Source organism: Lepidochelys kempii, chromosome 20 (genome assembly GCF_965140265.1).
Source record: "Lepidochelys kempii isolate rLepKem1 chromosome 20, rLepKem1.hap2, whole genome shotgun sequence".
NCBI classification, from domain to species: domain Eukaryota; kingdom Metazoa; phylum Chordata; order Testudines; family Cheloniidae; genus Lepidochelys; species Lepidochelys kempii.
In genome coordinates, this window is record NC_133275.1 from 3,900,138 (window position 1) to 3,919,820 (window position 19,683).

Consider the following 19,683-nt stretch of genomic DNA (forward strand, 5'->3'; position numbering starts at 1 on the left):
TGAGGGGCAATGCCCAGCTGCCTCCACTCCAGTGACCCCTTAACCTTGCTCTGTAACCTGCCACAATCACTGGTCCAGCAGCGAGCAGAGGAAGGGGACCTCTGACCCCCACATGATGAGGGGGTGCGGTCCCAGCTTTTCAGCCGCACCATTCAAACCCAAGACACGTTCAGGCAAGCCAAGGGACAAAGCAGGCTGGGCTGGGGCTGGACACGAGAGCAGCCAGGTGTGTCCGGGCGCTGCCCTCCCAGCCCCCTGCCTTCCCTTTATTGGGCTCTGGCCATTTTTAGAGCCGATAAAAGAAAAAAGTTAAGTGTCCAAGAACAATCATTATAAATATAAACTTGTCGATCCCCTTCCCCCCCGGGATTCCCCAATCCACCCTCAAGGAAGCAACTCCCACATGTGCACCAAGAATCCGGCAGTTTGCCCTGGCCACCGCCTGGTAGTAGAAAAACCGCGCGCAAATATTTCTTGTAAAAAAAAAAAAAAAACAACCCACCTGCCCCGAGCGTGGGGAGCGGGAGGGGTCCGTCACACTGCTCTCAGCCCCTTGCGCGGGGAGGAGGGGGCTGAGACCAGCGGCAGGAGGCTGGAATGTGATAAGGCAGCAACAGTTATCTTGTAAACGGTTACAAAAGGCGACTCAAAAGTGTCCGTGAGAACTCGGGGTGAGGCCCCGCCGGGCCCCTTCTTAACACAAACTGACCTTAACCAGAGCTAGGCCTGCCCAGGACCATGCGCCTGGGGAGGGGGGAGACGCCACCGGAATCCCAGCGTTCCCCAGGGGAAGACGTCTCGCTGCCTGCTCGAGTCCGTCTCCGTGTGCATGCCGGTGGCGGCTCCCCCCCCCGGGGGCGTGGGGCGGGTGCAGAACAGGCGCTCTCCCAAGTCCTCCGTTGGGTCCCCGTGCGGGGACGGGGTGGGGGTGGGGGGTGCTGGGGCGTTACCCCTCCACCAGGCTCTTGTCCTGGAGGTAAAGGTGATGCAGTGCGTTGAAGGCCGAGATCCGCTGGTAGGGGTTAAAGGTCAGCATCTCCTACGGAGGAGAGGAGAAAGGGTTAAATGGGATGGACCCCACCCTACCCCCACAGAGAGGGACTTCGGGTCTGAGGCTCCCCTCCAGTGGATCAGCTGGGGGCCACCTGAGCCAACTGGGTGTTCAAAGAGTAAGGATCAATTAACAGGCCCCTGTGTCCTGTCTCATCTGTCAATACCCCCCTCCCCAACCCGCAGCCCCTTGCTCTCCCAGCCCTGGGCTCCCCACCCTCCAGCTCTGCCGATGCCCCTGGGCATGTCATTGCCAGAGCCCCCTGACCTACCAAGAGAAGCTGCGCCCCCAGCTTCTCCATCTCTGGCACAAACATCTCCACGGGCTGCGGGGAGCGTGCCGTGAAGGCGCAGTGCGGCAGGGCCACGTCTAGGGGCCAGTCGTCCTCTGCCGGGAGCCCGATCATGCTGCGGGGGGAGAGGAGAGAAGAGAACAACTGGGACGGGGCAGCAGGGAGGGGGTGGGACATGGGCACTGCCAGCCCAGAGCAGAGGTCCACGCAGCCCACTGTCCCATCCAACCAAGGGCAGGATGAAGGAGGAAGGAGAGAGGAACCCTGCCCGGGATGCGAGGGAACAACCTGCCCTACTAACTCCAGCCAGCGTTTTCCCTCTGCCCTGAGGCTAAAGGACTCTGATCCCTTGTTTAAAAACTAGGTATTTTTCTCTCTCTGGCTCTCTCATTGTCCATGGGGTGGGGTCGGATTCTCTTCTGAAGCCTGCCGAGCTCTCGGCCTCGTGAGCCCTTGTGGCGGTGAGTTCCACAGGCTAAGGCTGCATGGGATTCCAAGGATACCACCTTTCCGTTTCCTTGACAAGCCCTTTGTGAGCCAAGCCCAGGCTCCTGGACCCACTGGTGACTCCCTGTCCCACCTCCTGCCCCCTACACGGCTCCAGCCTCTTCAGACAAGAGCCTATCCCGGCGCAGTTCCGATCTCTGGGGAGGCCAGGGCTGACTGCAGTCTCACCCGCGATTCCCAGCAGGATATCTCCCACCTCCCTCCAGCCTCGTATCTGCAAGGAACAAAGGGGCCTTTTTAACCCCCGCTACGGTAACCCGTGTTCACCTTAAATTAATTAAAAGAATGAAATAATTAGATAATTAATAAATAAATTAATAAGAATTAAATTAATTAAAAGTTCACAGCGGCTGCTCTCTGGGCCAAGGGCCGGCTCTGTTCTGTCTGCGCAGCGCCGTGCACAAAGGGGTCCCGGTCCGTGACGGGCACTCCTAGGCGCTACCGTAATACACCTAGTATCTAACTAACCTGGGTTCCAATCCTGGGCAGACCAGGCAGGGGTAGCTCGAAGCCCCGTCACCTCGTCGAGGCAAACCCGGCCACCAGCACTGCTACCTCCCCCTCGGCCCCAGGGTTGAAATGCACCTTCCCTCCTCTAGCACAGAGCTGCTCGCAGCCCACGGTGCTGGGCCCCGGGCCGCTTGCGCGAGGCAGCTCTCTGGACATTCTGCACCCCATGCGGCAAAAAAAACCCTCGACTAACATATGGCCGGTCGCCTCCTTCCTTGGCCACCCGTGCGGGGAAAGGCTGGACCCAGCTTGATCTTGAGCGCGGCAGGGTGGGTCGCTTACTGAGCGTCCCAGAGAGTTAACAGGACAAAGGAGACAAGCACCCAGCAGCCCCCCACCCCACAAACTCTTGTGTTTATACCTCCAGAAGCAGCTGCCCCGCCCTGTCCCATCAATCAGCAGCTGTCACCCTGGCTCGGCCCTTAGTGCCTCATTCAAGAGCTGCTTGAATGAGTCCCATCCCCCTCCCGAGCTGAGATCCCAGGATGCCCCCCGGCCCCACATCCAGCCCCATCCCGCAAGACACTAGGGAAGCTTCACAACTTACTCAAAAATCTTGCCCAGCTGGTCGGCTTCTGAGTTGCCACAGAAGAGGGGCCTGCAGGGGAGAGAAGGGCTGGCTTCTGAGCTGAGAGTGGGGCGTGCTCCCCGCCATTAGCCCCATCCCCACTCCCTTTGGGGCAGAACCCATATCAGAACCAGAGCCGGGATTCTCCTCCACTGCGGCATGCTCAGCTGCTCCGTCCCCACTCAGAGGTGGCTGCATGTGCACACACTCCCATCCACATCACCCTCCCGCCCCACTTAACAGGCTCAAAGGCCTAAGAGGCTGAACAATAGCGGGGGGACGGGGGGGCTCAGAGGGGCCAATAACAAGGGCAGTAACAGGCCAGGGCCCAACTCCCCCTCCCCAAGCTAGCCATGACCTGCACAGAAGGGGCTGGCTGGGCACCAGGCTCATTCTCACACATCCCCCCACCCCTGGAGAGGCCCAGAGCCGAGCCCACAAGGCCGGGAGGGGAGATCTGGCAGCGAGGGGCCCCTCCCCGTCTATCAGCACAGAGCGGAGCCGATAAGCCAAGCAGGGGGGTAGTTCCTGGCTCAGCCCTAATCAATTGTCTCCCAGCTGCGCTTGCTAAACTACGGCAAGGAGGGGAAGGGGGGAGGCAGAGACCAGCAGGTGGGCTCCCCATCATGATCTGCTGCTAGCTGGAGCCCAGAGCCGACCCAGCCGTGCCCATCATAGTCCCCAGCAGGGCCATGTTACCGCAAGGCAGCGTGACCGACTGGTCGGAGCAAGAGCCTGGGAGTCAGGGTTCCTGGCTCCGTGAGACACTGGGCACGACGCCTTCCACCCAGAAAAGGGACCTGACAAGACCAACCCCCTGGCATCAAGCACTTTGGGGTCCTTAGTTAAGTGGTGCTGGGGAGATGCCACCCTGGGGGGTTGTGGATGGGTGGGGTTCAAAGTTATACATGGACATCCAGCCACGCCCTGACCCGCAACACACCCAGCCATGCCCTGACCCGCCCGTGCCCACGCCACCCATGCCTGCCCTGTGTCTGCAGGCACCCCAGTGCCGGCTCCCCGGCCCTGCTCAGCCCCTGCCCAGCTCCTCCCCACGCACACTCACTTCCGCCGGAACATCTCGGCAAAGATGCAGCCGACGCTCCACATGTCCACGGGGGTGGCGTAGGTCGACTGGAGCAGCACTTCCGGGGCGCGGTACCACAAGGTAACCACCTGCATGGGCACAGTCACGTCAGGAGTGAGGGGGGCGACAAGGGGGGCGACAACCCAAGAGGGGCCCCCACAGGGCAGGGAGGACCCCTGGCTAGGCAGCCCCCAAGGCCACACGTCCTGATGCTTCTCAGACAGACTGTGTTCTCCTCCCCGGTTAGAAGCCTGCTGGGGTTTAGGGCTCCCCTCCTGCAAGCAGCCTACGAGTCCCACATCTCCTGGAGGGTGAGTCTCTCCAGGGCTGGTTGGAAGCTCAGAGCTCCCGGTCCCTGCTAGGCAGGAAATGCCTTTAGGCTGAGTGTCCCCACCCACCGGTCCCAATTCCTGCCTATGGCACAATATTTACCCTACAGATTCCACGCACCCCACTGGCTGGGGGGAAGCATCATGGGGGCTGCCGGAGCCTGCAGCTGCACCTCCTCCCCCCACAGTGCAGGGACCCACCACACTAGAGCTCATCTTCGTGGAGATGTGACGGGGTAACCCCCGACAGCAACAGACCCAGCCTGCCCGGGCGGGGCTGCCCCAGGCCCCGGCTCCAGGCCCCGCGAAGAGCTGGAAGTTAGCAGCTTGGAGAACCCCAAAATCTCTCAGCCCCCTGGCAGGGCAGGGGGCCTCAGAATAGGGCCTGGATCTCCAGCCCCCAGAGAAGGAGGAGCTGCCGAGTCAGACCCCTTTGCTGCTCACACGGCCATGAGCTTCAGCTATATTATTCCCGCCTGTGCTTGGAGGCCCTGGGAGCTCAGACCAATGATGTCTGAGTGCGCCCAGCCCCTGCCAGGTTCCCGGCACACCCCGCTCCCACCAGCATCGGCAGCAGGGGGGCCACTCGGAACAGCGGGGGTTTCCCCAGGGTCCCCTTCGGGACAGCGCCTTGTAGAAGCTGCGTGAAGATCCCACTGATGGGGGTAACCGGAAAGCACGCGTGTCTGGACGGTTCCGAACCCTGGGGAAATCCCCCCTTCAGAGCAGAGAGGGGACCCAGCGGGCTGCTGCCCCATCTGCTCGGAGCACAGACAGCAAGAGCAGGCCCAGGCCGGCCCGGGGAAGGAGCCCGTTGCCCAGGGCAGGATCTCGGGCTCGGGGCCGACCCAGGGGGAAGATGCCTGCAGCAGAGGAGGAGGCTGACTCAGGCTCACACTGCTCCCAGCCCTTAGCCCCACCCACGGCAGCAGGTCAGACACTGACCAATCCCCTCCCCACGGTGGCAGGAGCCCCGGCGCCAAAGGCAGAATATTCCAGGAAGGAGCCGGGCATCTGCATCACAGGCACAAGCGCGGGACTGCAGGGGAGGAGGCCCCTCAGCATTTCAAAGCCAGGCTCCAGGAGCCAAAGGCTGCCCGGCCAACCCCCTCCACATGCACAGGCCTTAGGGCCGGGAGTGCTCACCACAGGGGTCAGGGCCATCTGGCAGCTGTAGATCCGGGCCAGGCCGAAGTCCGCCAGCTTCACTTGCCCACCGCTGGTCACCAGGATGTTCTCCGGCTTCAGGTCACGGTGCACGATGCAATTCGAGTGCAGGAAGTCCAGGCCACTCAGGAACTGGCGCATCAGGTCCTGGCCGAGCAAGGGGAGAGTGCAGGGTCAGATTCCCCGCCTGCCCCAGCAGCGCGTGTGGGGCTGGGCCCAGGGACACAGGACGGGAAGGGCCCTCCTGGAGCATTGAGTCCAGCCCCAGAGCCCGTCTTGTCACCCTATTCGCAGAGCTATCCAGCTCCAGCTCCGGACCAGTTGGATCGTTTGTCCCCTACTGGAGGCTGTTGCAGACCCTGGGCCAACATTGTCTTTTGCCTTCACAAGCTCGTCCCTCCCCTGGGCAGCCCCCGGCTATACTGATGGAGAGCACTCAGATGTGTTTAGGTTGAATGAGCCCAACTCCTGGAGCCTCCTCTGGGCGAGCAGCTCTCCCCTCCCCGATCACTCTCTTAGCCCTTCTTTGCCCCTGTCACGAGGGCAGGGGGTGCCGCAGGGCGGGGGCACCACGAAGGTCCCTACAGCCAAGGGCTCGGTTCCCCATGTACCTTTATCTTCTCCACTGGCAAGCCTGGGGCCGGCGCCTTGTCCAGATACGTCTTCAGGTCCTGATCCACGTGCTCAAACACCAGGGTCACCTTGGTCTCGCGCTCCGTCCGGGTGGTGGCACAGACGTCCATCAACCTGCGGCGGGGCGGAGAAGGGAGCTTGGCGGGGGCTGGGGATCCGAGGGAGGGAGGGAGGGGCCAGGCAGGGATCTGACACATGCTCTGGAAGCGGGGCTCCTGCTCGCAGCTGCAGGAACCCAATGATCCGGCTCGACACAGCGCGAAGGACCAAGGCTGTCTGGGCCCAAAGCGGGACTGATGGGACCCCCCAGGCCCATCTAGAGGGATGGATCACAGCTCTGCCAATGCCCCTCACTCCTGCCCCGCAGCCCCCTGCTATCCCAGCCCTGGGCTCCCCTGCCTCACACACAGCTGTGCCAATGTCCCTCAATCCCAACCTACAGCCCCCTCTCCTGCCCCCCATGCTTTATATCACATGGTAATTTGGGGACAGGCTTCCTGAGCCCCTGTTGTGAGCATGCCCCTGAGCTCACAGTATCAAACCCCTGCCCAATAACAGAGCTGCAGCCAGTACTGGGCTGATTTGATTCCCCAGCTGCAGATCCTGCCGCCAGATAGCCCAGAGCAGGGCTCCAGACTCTTATCTGGCTAACTCAATCAGCGATTCCCGCGGCCCCACGGCTTCAGCACAGGACCCGGAGATCCTTCTCCCACTGCACTGCCCTCTGGCACAGAGAGGCAGGCAAGGGGCTGGGAACTGCCTGGGAAAGGTCTGTGAAGCTGGTAGCAGGGAGGAGACGGGGGAGACCGGGCTGGCTCACGGGCAGACAGAATGGAAACTCCGTGTGCATCCCTCAGGGCCCACGACTCAAAGGGATGGAGCCCAGCAGAACCGGCCCCTGCAAGCCCCTCTGACAGGGGGAGCTGTCACACCGAGGGCAGCGGGGTCCCCATCCCCGGAGATCACTGCGGGGCAGTATGCCTGGGCCAGGCCCTTCGCAGTGGGGTCGGGACGGCTCCATGAGCCCCTCTCACCGTAGGAGGCCGCCAGGGAGCATTCAGACAGCAGCAGGACGGTGCTCAAAAAGCTACAGTCCCTTGAGAGGCAGCTGCCCTCAACCCCCAGCGCACCCCCTGCCTCCAGGCATCCACCCCCCTCCCCAATGCTTTGCCACACGTCCCCCCCAGCCCTGCCCCCGCCCCCTCCCCCCAAGGCCCTGCTACCGAGGCTGGATTTTTAGAAGCTCCCTAAAACGTCTCCATTTACCCCCAAGCGTCTTATACAGCCGGGAGAGGGGCAGGATGGGGACCCCACCACCAGTGACCTCCTTCCCTGGAGCTCTCCCCACCCTCCTGCCTTCACCCCAGGGTTTCTGTAAAGCCAGCAGTGCCCCAGGCTGGCATCGGCAGAACCCCCAGCGGAGCGGAACCGACTGGCAGAGAAAGGCTAAGGCAACGGGCCTCTGAACACCTGGGGGCCAAGGCCGGGCAAGACTCAGAGCAGCTCTCACGCCTCCTCCCCCTGCGCAGACGGGCCCCTCAGCGGGGGGAGGACGGACACCCTCTGCCAGTGGAAACCCGCCCTTTTGCCAGCTGGGCCATCCCACGGCCCAGCTCCAGGCGCTCTCCCTCCCCGCGGCTGGCGTTTCAGGGCTCTCAGGGAGGAGGCAGCTTCCAGACCGCGGCTCAATTCCTAGAACCGGCCGCACATTTCCCAGAGCTGGCAAAACGAGCGCAGAGCGGCCTGGGGCTGCATCCAGCTCCCAGGGATTAGCTCATACAGGAAGAGAGGCCCCAGAGAGCAGGGCAGGGTTCTGTCCCCGGCACGGCCACTCCAACCCCGCGGGCCGGACTGGCCGTGTGTCTCCTACACAGACCCCAGATCGGGGACCCCTTCCCGCTCCTTGCCTCCCACCCACACCCCAAGCCCCCTTTCCCTTTCCACCCACACCCCCAAGTCAAGGGGAGCCCCCACCCCCCTATGGGATACTGATTCCCCTTCTTGCACAGCCCGGGATGTTTATCCCAGGGAGGCGCAGAGGGAAGCACCCCAAAACCAAACTCCCGCCAACGCAAACTAAGCGCCCTCCGGCCCCACGTGACCGGGCACCGTGGGCACTTCCTCCCCGGGGTCTCGGCTTCCTCCCCGGGGTCTCGGCTTCCTCCCAGCCCCGCCCCGTCCGCACAGCTGCCCCCCAGCCCCTCACCGGACGACGTTGGGGTGGTCAAAATGCTCCAAGCGCTTGAGCAACGCCACTTCGCGCACGGTGGAGAGCGGCAGCCCGTTCTCGTTGGTCTGGACGCGCACGTTCTTGAGGGCCACGAACTTGCCGCTCTGCAGGTCCCGGGCCTTGTAGACGGTGCCGTAGGCGCCGACGCCGATCTCCGCCACCGGCTCGTACTGCGCCCGCATCTCCTTCGCCATCCTGGCACCGCGCCGGCTAGGAGGGAAGGGGGCGGCAGGTTAGGCGGCGACTCCGGCAAAGGGGATTACGAACTCTTAGCCACCCCGCCTGCTCCCTCTTGCACGCCACTGCCCAGCCCCCCCAGATTCACCCCATCGCCCACCCCCACCCCGACCCGGATACCCAGCCTGCCGCCCCCAGCTCCATCCCAGGCTCTCGGATACCCCCCCTCTCCTGCCCACGATAAATGCGTCACCTACCACCCCACCCCTGAAACGCACAATATGGGGCTCCCGTAGCAGAGCCGGGGCGACCCCACAATTGCCCAGAGCCCGGGACCCCAGAACGGCTGCCCCACAACCTCAATAACCCCACCACAAAGACACCCCCCCCCGGACACACACTGCAGGTGTCCCACGCCCCCCTAAAACGGCACCAACCCCCCCCTTCGCCCCCCAAACCCACAGCCACCCTACAACCGCAGCGTCCTCGGCCCCAGACCCCTTGGGCAGCAGCACACGAGGCGTGGGGCTCGGCCCCCAGGAGCGACCCTACCAAAACAGACGCCCCACCTGGCCATTTCAGCGCCGAAGCCCTGCTCCGGCCGCGCCGGGCAGAGGGCGGCCCCGGTCCGGTGGCTGGCGAGACTCAGGGCCGAGGGCTCGCCCCACCCCGGCCCCACACCGGCCCCGGCCAGCCCTGCCCCCACCCCGGCCCGCACCATGTGCTGTGGGGGAGGGGACGGAGCCTGGGCTGCCCCGGGAATCCCGATGCGGACCAGCCCCCCCCCGCGGCAGGGGCTAACTGGGGGGGTCAGTGCGGGGGGGGCACAATGCCCAGACCGGGGGGGGGCTGGCGGGGGGTCGGGGGGGGCTGGCGGGCCGCGCGCGGGGCGGGGCTCGGGGGGGAGGCCCGGCCCGGGGGGGGGCGCGGACTCACCCCGAGGTGGCAGCGCAGCGGTCGGGGCCGGGGGCCGCGGGTGTCGGCGGCGGGGCCCGGGCGGGGGCGGGGCCGGAGGACCGGAACCAGCGAGACGGGCCGGCCGGAAGGTCGATGGAGCAGCTCCCCCTCCCCGGACTCCTGGGTTCCCTGGTTCTGGGGAGGTGGGGAGCCCGGACTCCTGGGTTCCTTGAGGGGAGCCCGGACTCCTGGGTTCCCTGGTTCTGGGGAGGCGGGGGAGCCCGGACTCCTGGGTTCCCTGGTTCTGGGGAGGCGGGGGAGCCCGGACTCCTGGGTTCCCTGGTTCTGGGGAGGCGGGGGAGCCCGGACTCCTGGGTTCCCTGGTTCTGGGGAGGCGGGGGAGCCCGGACTCCTGGGTTCCCTGGTTCTGGGGAGGTGGGGAGCCCGGACTCCTGGGTTCCTTGAGGGGAGCCCGGACTCCTGGGTTCCCTGGTTCTGGGGAGGCGGGGGAGCCCGGACTCCTGGGTTCCCTGGTTCTGGGGAGGCGGGGGAGCCCGGACTCCTGGGTTCCCTGGTTCTGGGGAGGCGGGGGAGCCCGGACTCCTGGGTTCCCTGGATCTGGGGAGGTGGGGAGCCCGGACTCCTGGGTTCCTTGGGGGGAGCCCGGACTCCTGGGTTCCCTGGTTCTGGGGAGGCGGGGGAGCCCGGACTCCTGGGTTCCCTGGATCTGGGGAGGTGGGGAGCCCGGACTCCTGGGTTCCTTGGGGGGAGCCCGGACTCCTGGGTTCCCTGGATCTGGGGAGGTGGGGGAGCCCGGACTCCTGGGTTCCTTGGGGGGAGCCCGGACTCCTGGGTTCCCTGGATCTGGGGAGGCGGGGGAGCCCGGACTCCTGGGTTCCCTGGATCTGGGGAGGCGGGGGAGCCCGGACTCCTGGGTTCCCTGGATCTGGGGAGGCGGGGGAGCCCGGACTCCTGGGTTCCCTGGATCTGGGGAGGCGGGGGAGCCCGGACTCCTGGGTTCCCTGGTTCTGGGGAGGTGGGGAAGCCCGGACTCCTTGGTTCCATGGGGGGAGCCCGGACTCCTGGGTTCCCTGGTTCTGGGGAGGCGGGGGAGCCCGGACTCCTGGGTTCCCTGGTTCTGGGGAGGCGGGGGAGCCCGGACTCCTGGGTTCCCTGGATCTGGGGAGGCGGGGGAGCCCGGACTCCTGGGTTCCCTGGTTCTGGGGAGGTGGGGAAGCCCGGACTCCTTGGTTCCATGGGGGGAGCCCGGACTCCTGGGTTCCCTGGTTCTGGGGAGGTGGGGAGCCCGGACTCCTGGGTTCCTTGGGGGGAGCCCGGACTCCTGGGTTCCCTGGTTCTGGGGAGGCGGGGGAGCCCGGACTCCTGGGTTCCCTGGTTCTGGGGAGGCGGGGGAGCCCGGACTCCTGGGTTCCCTGGATCTGGGGAGGTGGGGAGCCCGGACTCCTGGGTTCCTTGGGGGGAGCCCGGACTCCTGGGTTCCCAGGTTCTGGGGAGGCGGGGGAGCCCGGACTCCTGGGTTCCTTGGGGGGAGCCCGGACTCCTGGGTTCCCTGGATCTGGGGAGGCGGGGGAGCCCGGACTCCTGGGTTCCTTGGGGGGAGCCCGGACTCCTGGGTTCCCTGGATCTGGGGAGGCGGGGGAGCCCGGACTCCTGGGTTCCCTGGATCTGGGGAGGCGGGGGAGCCTGGACTCCTGGGTTCCCTGGATCTGGGGAGGCGGGGGAGCCCGGACTCCTGGGTTCCCTGGTTCTGGGGAGGTGGGGAAGCCCGGACTCCTTGGTTCCATGGGGGGAGCCCGGACTCCTGGGTTCCCTGGTTCTGGGGAGGCGGGGGAGCCCGGACTCCTGGGTTCCTTGGGGGGAGCCCGGACTCCTGGGTTCCCTGGATCTGGGGAGGTGGGGGAGCCCGGACTCCTGGGTTCCTTGGGGGGAGCCCGGACTCCTGGGTTCCTTGGGGGGAGCCCGGACTCCTGGGTTCCCTGGTTCTCAGGAGGCGGGGAGCCCGGACTCCTGGGTTCCCTGATTCTGGGGAGGCGGGGAAGCCCGGACTCCTGGGTTCCCTGATTCTGGGGAGGCGGGGAAGCCCGGACTCCTGGGTTCCCTGGTTCTGGGGAGGCAGGGGAGCCCGGACTCCTGGGTTCCCTGGTTCTGGGGAGGCGGGGGAGCCCGGACTCCTGGGTTCCCTGGTTCTGGGGAGGCGGGGGAGCCCGGACTCCTGGGTTCCCTGGTTCTCGGGAGGCGGGGAGCCCGGACTCCTGGGTTCCTTGGGGGGAGCCCGGACTCCTGGGTTCCCTGGTTCTGGGGAGGCGAGGGAGCCCGGACTCCTGGGTTCCCTGGTTCTCGGGAGGCGGGGGAGCCCGGACTCCTTGGTTCCGTGGGGGGAGCCCGGACTCCTGGGTTCCCTGGTTCTCAGGAGGCGGGGAGCCCGGACTCCTGGGTTCCCTGGTTCTGGGGAGGCGGGGAAGCCCGGACTCCTGGGTTCCCTGGTTCTGGGGAGGCGGGGGAGCCCGGACTCCTGGGTTCCCTGGTTCTGGGGAGGCGGGGGAGCCCGGACTCCTGGGTTCCCTGGTTCTGGGGAGGCGGGGGAGCCCGGACTCCTGGGTTCCCTGGATCTCGGGAGGCGGGGGAGCCCGGACTCCTGGGTTCCTTGGGGGTAGCCCGGAATCCTGGGTTCCCTGGTTCTGGGGAGGCGGGGGAGCCCGGACTCCTGGGTTCCCTGGTTCTCGGGAGGCGGGGAGCCCGGACTCCTGGGTTCCTTGGGGGGAGCCCGGACTCCTGGGTTCCCTGGTTCTCGGGAGGCGGGGAGCCCGGACTCCTGGGTTCCTTGGGGGGAGCCCGGACTCCTGGGTTCCCTGAATCTGGGGAGGCGGGGGAGCCCGGACTCCTGGGTTCCCTGGTTCTCGGGAGGCGGGGGAGCCCGGACTCCTTGATTCCGTGGGGGGAGCCCGGACTCCTGGGTTCCCTGGTTCTGGGGAGGCGGGGGAGCCTGGACTCCTAGGTTCCCTGGTTCTTGGGAGGCGGGGAGCCCGGACTCCTGGGTTCCTTGGGGGGAGCCCGGACTCCTTGGTTCCCTGGTTCTTGGGAGGCGGGGGAGCCCGGACTCCTTGGTTCCCTGGTTCTTGGGAGGCGGGGGAGCCCGGACTCCTTGGTTCCCTGGTTCTCGGGAGGCGGGGGAGCCCGGACTCCTTGGTTCCGTGTGGGGAGCCCGGACTCCTGGGTTCCCTGGTTCTGGGGAGGTGGGGGAGCCCGGACTCCTTGGTTCCGTGGGGGGAGCCCGGACTCCTGGGTTCCCTGCTTCTTGGGAGGCGGGGGAGCCCGGACTCCCGGGTTCCGTGGCTCTGGGCAGGTTTCGAGGGTCCCTGTCTCCCAGGAGGGGCGGAGTGGGACGAGGCTGAGCTCCCCTCCCCCTGGCCCAGGCCCGCTCCCTTTCTAGGGCGGGATAACAGCCCTACTACTGCTGCCAGCCCAGGGCCACTGGCCGCCTGCAGTCCCGGACACCTGCCCCTTTTGTGGTGTGAGGGAAACCCTGGCGCACGACTCCCTGGAGTGCGCCAGGCTGCAGCACCTATTCCAGCTCCTCACGAATATTTTGTTAAGATTTTGGTTGCACTTTTCCCCTCACCTCCTTATCTATGCACTCCCTGTCCGTGGCCCTGCTAAGTCAGGGGACCTCCTGGTCAACCTCCTCCTGGCCCTGGCTAAAGTAGCCATCTATAAAACCAGGGTGAGGAGGTTGGCCAGTGGAGTCTCCTGCGACTGTGGGGCCTATTTCTGATCCTCTGTCCGTTCACGCCTCCAGGCAGAGTTCCTGTGGGCGGCGTCCGCTGACTCCCTTGACACCTTTGAGGAGCAGTGGGCGCTGTCCGGGGTCCTCTGCTCAGTGTCCCCGTCGGGTTCCCTTTGTTTGACCCTTTGACCGCACTCCTGTCCCTGTTGTTCATTAGTTGTCCCCCTTAATTACTTGGTTTTCCAGGTCCTGTGGACCTCCCGCCCTTAGCCAGGGAGGGGATCCTTTAGTAGTGGGCGGGCTTTGCCCGGAGCGAGTGAAGGGCCCGCCGCCAAAGACCCGAGTTGACTGAAGGAACCGGTTCTTCAGGTTTTGGTAGCTCATCACTGCCCTCAAGCCCTTTCGCCCCCCCCACCCCTCCTGGGAAGAGCTGAGAAAGAAAAAAAAAGGAAGGAAATCAGCTGTTGCCACCAGTTAGTTAAACAACCTGTGCACAACCCTCTTAAGACACAAAAATCCAATCCTGTTCTTAAAAAAAGCTAAATTTTATTAATAAAACCCAAGAAAGAAAATACATCTGGGAACTCAGGCTATTGCTAGATTTTAAAAGAGCAACTACAAGGATTAAGCACCCAGAATCGCTTTCTTGAGGTTCGGCTTAAAGGTTACAAGCAAAACAAAAGCACCTGGGGATGGCGCAGAGGAATCCACAAGCCATAAAGAAATAAAAGGGATAAACCTAATTGCTCCTTCCTAGATCTTTCCTGACCTACTGACATAGCTGGGGTTTTACATGAGTAGTTTCTAGGTATGATGCTGAGGATTTTTTCATACCTGGCCCCAAGCTTTTTACAGCACAGCTCTGTCCTGTCCGCCTCTCCCTGGGAGAACAACAGACAGACGAAAGGGGAGTCTTTTCTCAATTTTAAGAAGTTCTAGCCTTCCCATTGGCTCTTTTGGCCAGGTGCCCACTCACTTCCTTTTACCTCTGCCTCGCAGGGGGACTTTTAAACCCTGTGCAGGTACAGGAATTAGAGAACCGCTACCAAGAGGGATTTCATAGCTACTGGGTGTCCATAAAAGGAAGCTCCCCCGCCCTTCATTTATCACAGAGGTGGCTCCCCCCCCCCCCCCCCCCCAGCATCCTAAAGTGCCTAAGCCGGGCTGGTCAGCAGCAGCATCGCCCAGACAATCACATAAAACAAAGGTTTCAGAGTAACAGCCGTGTTAGTCTGTATTCGCAAAAAGAAAAGGAGGACTTGTGGCACCTTAGAGACTAACCAATTTATTAGAGCATGAGCTTTCGTGAGCTACAGCTCACTTCATCGGATGCATACCGTGGAAACTGCAGCAGGCTTTATATACACACAGAGAATATGAACCAATACCTCCTCCCACCCCACTGTCCTGCTGTTAATAGCTTATCTAAAGTGATCATCAGGTGGGCCATTTCCAGCACAAATCCAGGGAGGAGGTATTTTTTCATATTCTCTGTGTATATATAAAGTCTGCTGCAGTTTCCACGGCATGCATCCGATGAAGTGAGCTGTAGCTCACGAAAGCTCATGCTCAAATAAATTGGTTAGTCTCTAAGGTGCCACAAGTCCTCCTTTTCTTTTTGCATAAAACAAAGGCTTCTTACAGCCCAGACCCAGCCAGGAACGAAGGACTCGGCTCAGCCCGTGGCCCTGTGTCATACCGGTGGGGTTTTGCAGTGCACGGGTGATGCTGCCAGGTTGCTCTCCTCTCCCTCTGGTTTCAGCTGCCTCATGCGATTTTGCCATATTGTTGGCAAGATGTGGGGCCCCTCTGGCTGCCAGTCCCAGGGTGTTAACCCCACCCTGCCAGGCTTCCTGCGGGGTGGAGCAAGTGCTGCCATAGCCTTTCTAAGAGTCTAAACTGAGGGAATCTGGGATCCTGGACATTCAACCTCCCATCAGCCAGCTCAGGGGATTGCAGTTTCCAGTGGCGATTGCATCCCCAACCGCCTGCCAACCCCACAGGCAATGCAGCCCCCAGCTAGCAGCCAAACATAGCAGCATCTGCTCATGCAAACTGCAGCCCAGCAAGCCTCCCTCCATCCTTGCCCTGGCACTGCGGTTGGCAATGCTCCATGCCATGCCTGCCCTGGCAATTCTTCAGCCCGGCCTGGAGCAAAGGAGCATGGCAAGGAGGCCGACACAAGGACCACTTGGGGACCTGACTGTAAACGGCCTTTTGGTCGTTAAGCTGTGTGACTAGCTGAAGCCACTTAAATCAGCTCAAGACATCATTGCTCCTTTCATCTGGGAAGCTGCCCGTTGCCATGACTCATGTTGTTATTTAGGGCTGGCCACACGACTTCGGCTCCAGGGCTGTGGACGAGCCAAAACTAGCATCGGATGTGCCCAGAGAGTCAGCAAAGTGGGGTGGAGGGGAAGATGCCCCCTCATGCGGGATCCAAGCTGGTACCACCTGGTGGCAAAGTGGTGGAGCTCGCTGCAGCGAGCCAGGGCTCTGGGGTGGTTTGAATGGGTGTCTGGCATTTCCTGATAGTAACAAAAGGAAATGGGGAAAGGTCCCCATACATCAGCAGTGCCAGGCAGGGATCTGGTCTCCCCTTGTCTGCCAACCTCCTGGCGCACCCCAAGTACCCTAGGGACTCGGAACCGAAAACTGAGCCTTCGTACATTTCACATGGGGTCTGATTTTAGCAACGGGTTCAAGCGGAGGTAGGGAGTGGCAGCAAAGACAGGGAGGAGATTTCCCAAGGTGTCTCCCAGCTATTTCTCAAGGAATTATTCCAGGCTCTTTGTAACCAAAAAAGGGTGTGGTGGGGTTGGGGTTTGTTTGATTTCCGGTGCATGTGTTCAGAAGAAAGAGGGGTTAATAGTGGGACACCCTAACCAGCACTGGGTGGGGAGGGTCTGGGCTGCCCATCCCTGCCCACAGCCTCTCCTGCTTTTCCAGCATTGGCCTCTCCACAATCAGCTTTGCTGATGCACCTCAAGTCTGATCTTCTGCCCCGGTGATTCCAGGCCTGGGCTCCCTGTGCACCGCTTGGCTAACGCCCCAATATTCGAGGCTCTAACGTGGCTTATAAACCCGCTGCAATCTCTGCTTCTGAGGACGCAGGTCACGGCAGGGAAGGGCTGAAATAGAGACCCAGCGTTATGTGCTGCCCCTCTGGGCCCCAGGTTGAATCGAGTCCTGTTGTTACAAGGAAGGTTCCTGCTCAGAGGAATCCAGTGAGTTCGGGGCTCATTCCTAAGGCTCTGTCTACATTACTGTGTATGCTGCGAAACGTGTGTCGCTCAGGGGGGGTGAACATTCCACCCTCCTGAGCAAGTGACATAAGTCACACCCCACACCGCTCTATGTTGGCGGGAGAGCTTCTAATGCCCTATGGCATTTGGGGGGTTAACCCCCGTGTCCCCTCTGACGAGCGTCGAATGGCTACTGCAGTCTCTGCACTGCCCCATGCTTTGGGATGGGAGTTCCTAGAACCCCCTGCAGGAGGCGCTGGGCTCTTCCTGGTTCTGCATTAGAGGATGAGCTCCAGGCCAGGACCCTAAACCCCAGAGGCCTGTCAGCTCTGCGGGGATGTCACCGACCCTCTAGGCCTTTGCAGCAGAGCAGATTCGGGGAGCTGCATGGGATGCATCTGATTGCGGCCCTCCCTTCCAGCAGAGCCACATCCTTGCTCTTAATCCCCAGTCAAGTGGGATTTCCCCTCCACAACTTCCCTCCCCTGTTCCCCAGTTTGGGGTGCGGGGGGACAGTAGAAGGGGAGGAGATCCAGCTCTGCAAAGCTCAACCCCGAAGTCTCTTGCGTTTCATGGTGTGCTGGGCCCCCCTAGTGGACACCTCGGCCCATCGCAGCTTTCAGACTCCCTGGGGGCAGAAAGGTCCCAGGGATGGGGAGTTGGGTATGGTGGGGGCTTGAGATGGACCCCACTGGCTGGGGTGTGTGGCCTTGGTGCTGTACCTGGCAGCCCAATTAAAAGGTCCGATGCTGGGAGAGGTGAGTGCAAGGGGCAGGCAAGTTGAAAAGCACACGGCTTAAATGTCCCTGCCATCCACCTATGGCTGGGAGCTGGGGCAGGTGTCCACGGCTTCATGCAGCCAGACAGACTGGGATCATGGGTAGCAGGCCAGGCTGCAGATGGCAAAGGGGGGGTGTCAGTGTGGTTTTGGCCTCCATCATTTACTGTTAGCAATGCAACCCCTCTGCAGCGCCTCCTCTCGGCTGCCTGGGAAGATTCAGAGACAGCCCAGTCCTCAACCCCCTGGCCAAGAGAGGGGGATCCAGCCCCAGGCTCTGCTGATGGGTCTGTCGGCTGCTCTGAATGGATTTAGTGCCCAGGCTCGGTGCGGTGCTGGGGTCCGACGCCCACCCAGGGCCTGCGCTGTCCTGGGAGCCAGACAGGATGGTGGGAAATTAAATGAGTCAGAGAAAAAGAAACTGGCTGGCCACATGCAGGAGAGATCACAGGGAGGAGGGAAAGGAAACTGACAACCTCCCACTGCTGCAGTGAGTCAGGGGTTCCTGACCCTTCCTCCGCTCGTCTTCAGCTGAGGGGCTGACGCTCCTGCCCGGCTGCCGTGGAAGTGAAAGCCGCCATGTCGCTGTTTAACCAACGAGAGGCTGATGCAGGGCTCGGGGGGGGGGGGAAGGGGGGCAGGCAGGGGCCCACCTATCGGCTGCGGGGGGCCGTGCATGCGAAAGGCACGGTGGTACGACAGCACTGTACCAGACAGGCGATGTTCACCCCAAGCCTGTGTAGCACTCAGGAGTCCACTCAGTCCAGCCCAGTGGTTCCCAAACTCTTTGGCCTCAGGACCCATTTTATGACCTGTCACGACCCAGTAAACAGGCTGGCAGTGGAGGCCCTGGGGTGGTTTAGGTTGGACCCTGCCCCCTTGGTTGGCGGGGGTTAAGTCCTGCACGGCACTCAGCCCACAATGGCAGCTTCTGCAGCTTCCATCCTGTGGGGCTGGCTGGGCTTGGCTCTCCCCGCCAGGGGGTGGGGGGATGTTGCAACCTTCGGGGTTGCAGCACGACTCGCTGGAATGTGGCCGGGTGCCCCTGAGGGAACACACCACCTTGCCGGGGACGTGCCGAGCGACAATGTCACGGGAGACGAAGGCGAGCAATGTCCTCAGCTCCTGCGTTTCCTTGCGGGGCCGTGCTCGAAGGGGAGTGTTCCCTTTCCATGACCCCTCTCGCTGGGCTGGCAAGCGGCACGTCACCGAGCCCGTATCTGGCATGCCGCCCGGGGCTTGTACCCGGCGATCCCTCATCCAGCACGGCCGGCTTCCCCAGACACTTTGTGCCGGGGGTCCCCCAGGAGCCATCCTGAGGCAAATTCATCCAGCTGCCTTTTAGCACCTTTGATCTGCCCCGGCCTTCGTGTGGCGTTGACGTTCCAGACGCGGCCGGTGCCCAGAGTCACAGGACGTGAGGGAGAGCAGCCTTGTGGTTAATGCACTCACTGGGGACGCAGAAGCTGGGACTTCACTTCCCAACTGTGCTACAGACCTTGGACAAGTCCCGGGGAGCTAGATCTTCCACGGGGTGGCCCTGCTCCCATTTAGGTGCTTGAATAAATGACCAGATTTGTCAGAAGAGCTCAGCTGGCCTCAATCCTAGGTGCGGAGCCCTGTTCAAAATCCCGCCCACTCTGAGCCTCAGCATCCCCCCCCTGGAGAACAGTCCTGCCTTTCTTCCACCCTTTGCCTTGTCTGGTTAGTTCCTTTGGGGCAGGCCCTGGCTCCCCGTCTGTGGCTGCACTTGGCACAACGGGCGCCCCAGTCTTGGTCGGGGCTGCCACAGAATAATAAGTGGTCACAACTGGAGGGCAAATCCGAATAAGGATGGAAGGTCTAGTGGGTAGAGCAGGGAGCCTGGGGGGAGGAGTCCTGACTTCCAGTCACTTAGGCCCAGATCCTCCAAGGAAATCAATGGAAATTAGGAGCCCAGATCCCATTGGGGGTTCGTAGAGTCCAAGATCACCTAGTCTGACCTCCTGTATAACACAGGCCAGAGAACTTCCTCAAGATAATTCCCAGAGCAGAGCTTTTAGAAACACATCCCATCTTGATTTAAAAATGGCCGCTGATGGAGAATCCACCACGCCCCTTGGGAAAGTGCCAGTGGTCTGGATCCACTGGGTCTGGAGCTTAGTCGCACTGTGCCTTAGTTTCCCCCACTGTAAAATGGGGATAATGCTCCACGAGCTCCCAGGGGTGCTGTGAAGCACTCAGATGCCAGGGTGATGAGGGCCTTATAAGGACACATCTAGACAGGGATCAGGCATGACAGAAGGCAAAATCCACAGCGGAGAATTTCCTCTGCGCCCTCACGGAAGGGTTAATGGCTTGTGGATCGGCTCCTCTCCAGGGAAATGACTTGAACAGCAGCTCTGGCCAAGCGCCTTCCCCATCCATTACCCTGATTGTGTTCTGAGCTCCCGAGATGGCTATCGGGGGCTTGCAGAAATTGAACTGG

General features: G+C 62.5%; 1 protein-coding gene across 3 annotated transcripts; it reads right to left on the minus strand.

Moving 5' to 3' along the window:
• Positions 1-172: 172 nt before the first annotated feature.
• On the minus strand, positions 173-9,563 carry CDK4 (cyclin dependent kinase 4). 3 transcript variants are annotated; one of them, XM_073319119.1, is made up of 8 exons: positions 9,488-9,563; positions 8,351-8,584; positions 6,123-6,258; positions 5,491-5,658; positions 3,995-4,104; positions 2,908-2,958; positions 1,323-1,458; positions 173-1,039 (listed from the first exon to the last, which is right to left on the minus strand). In XM_073319119.1, exons 2-8 carry the CDS (start codon positions 8,566-8,568, stop codon positions 947-949), a joined length of 912 nt encoding a protein of 303 aa, XP_073175220.1. In that variant the 5' UTR covers positions 8,569-8,584; positions 9,488-9,563; the 3' UTR covers positions 173-946. The 3 variants fall into 3 exon arrangements, with proteins under 3 accessions (XP_073175220.1, XP_073175219.1, XP_073175221.1); XM_073319118.1 differs by lacking the exon at positions 9,488-9,563 and adding an exon at positions 9,121-9,357; XM_073319120.1 differs by lacking the exon at positions 9,488-9,563 and adding an exon at positions 9,104-9,192.
• Between the last annotated feature and the right edge of the window lie 10,120 nt (positions 9,564-19,683).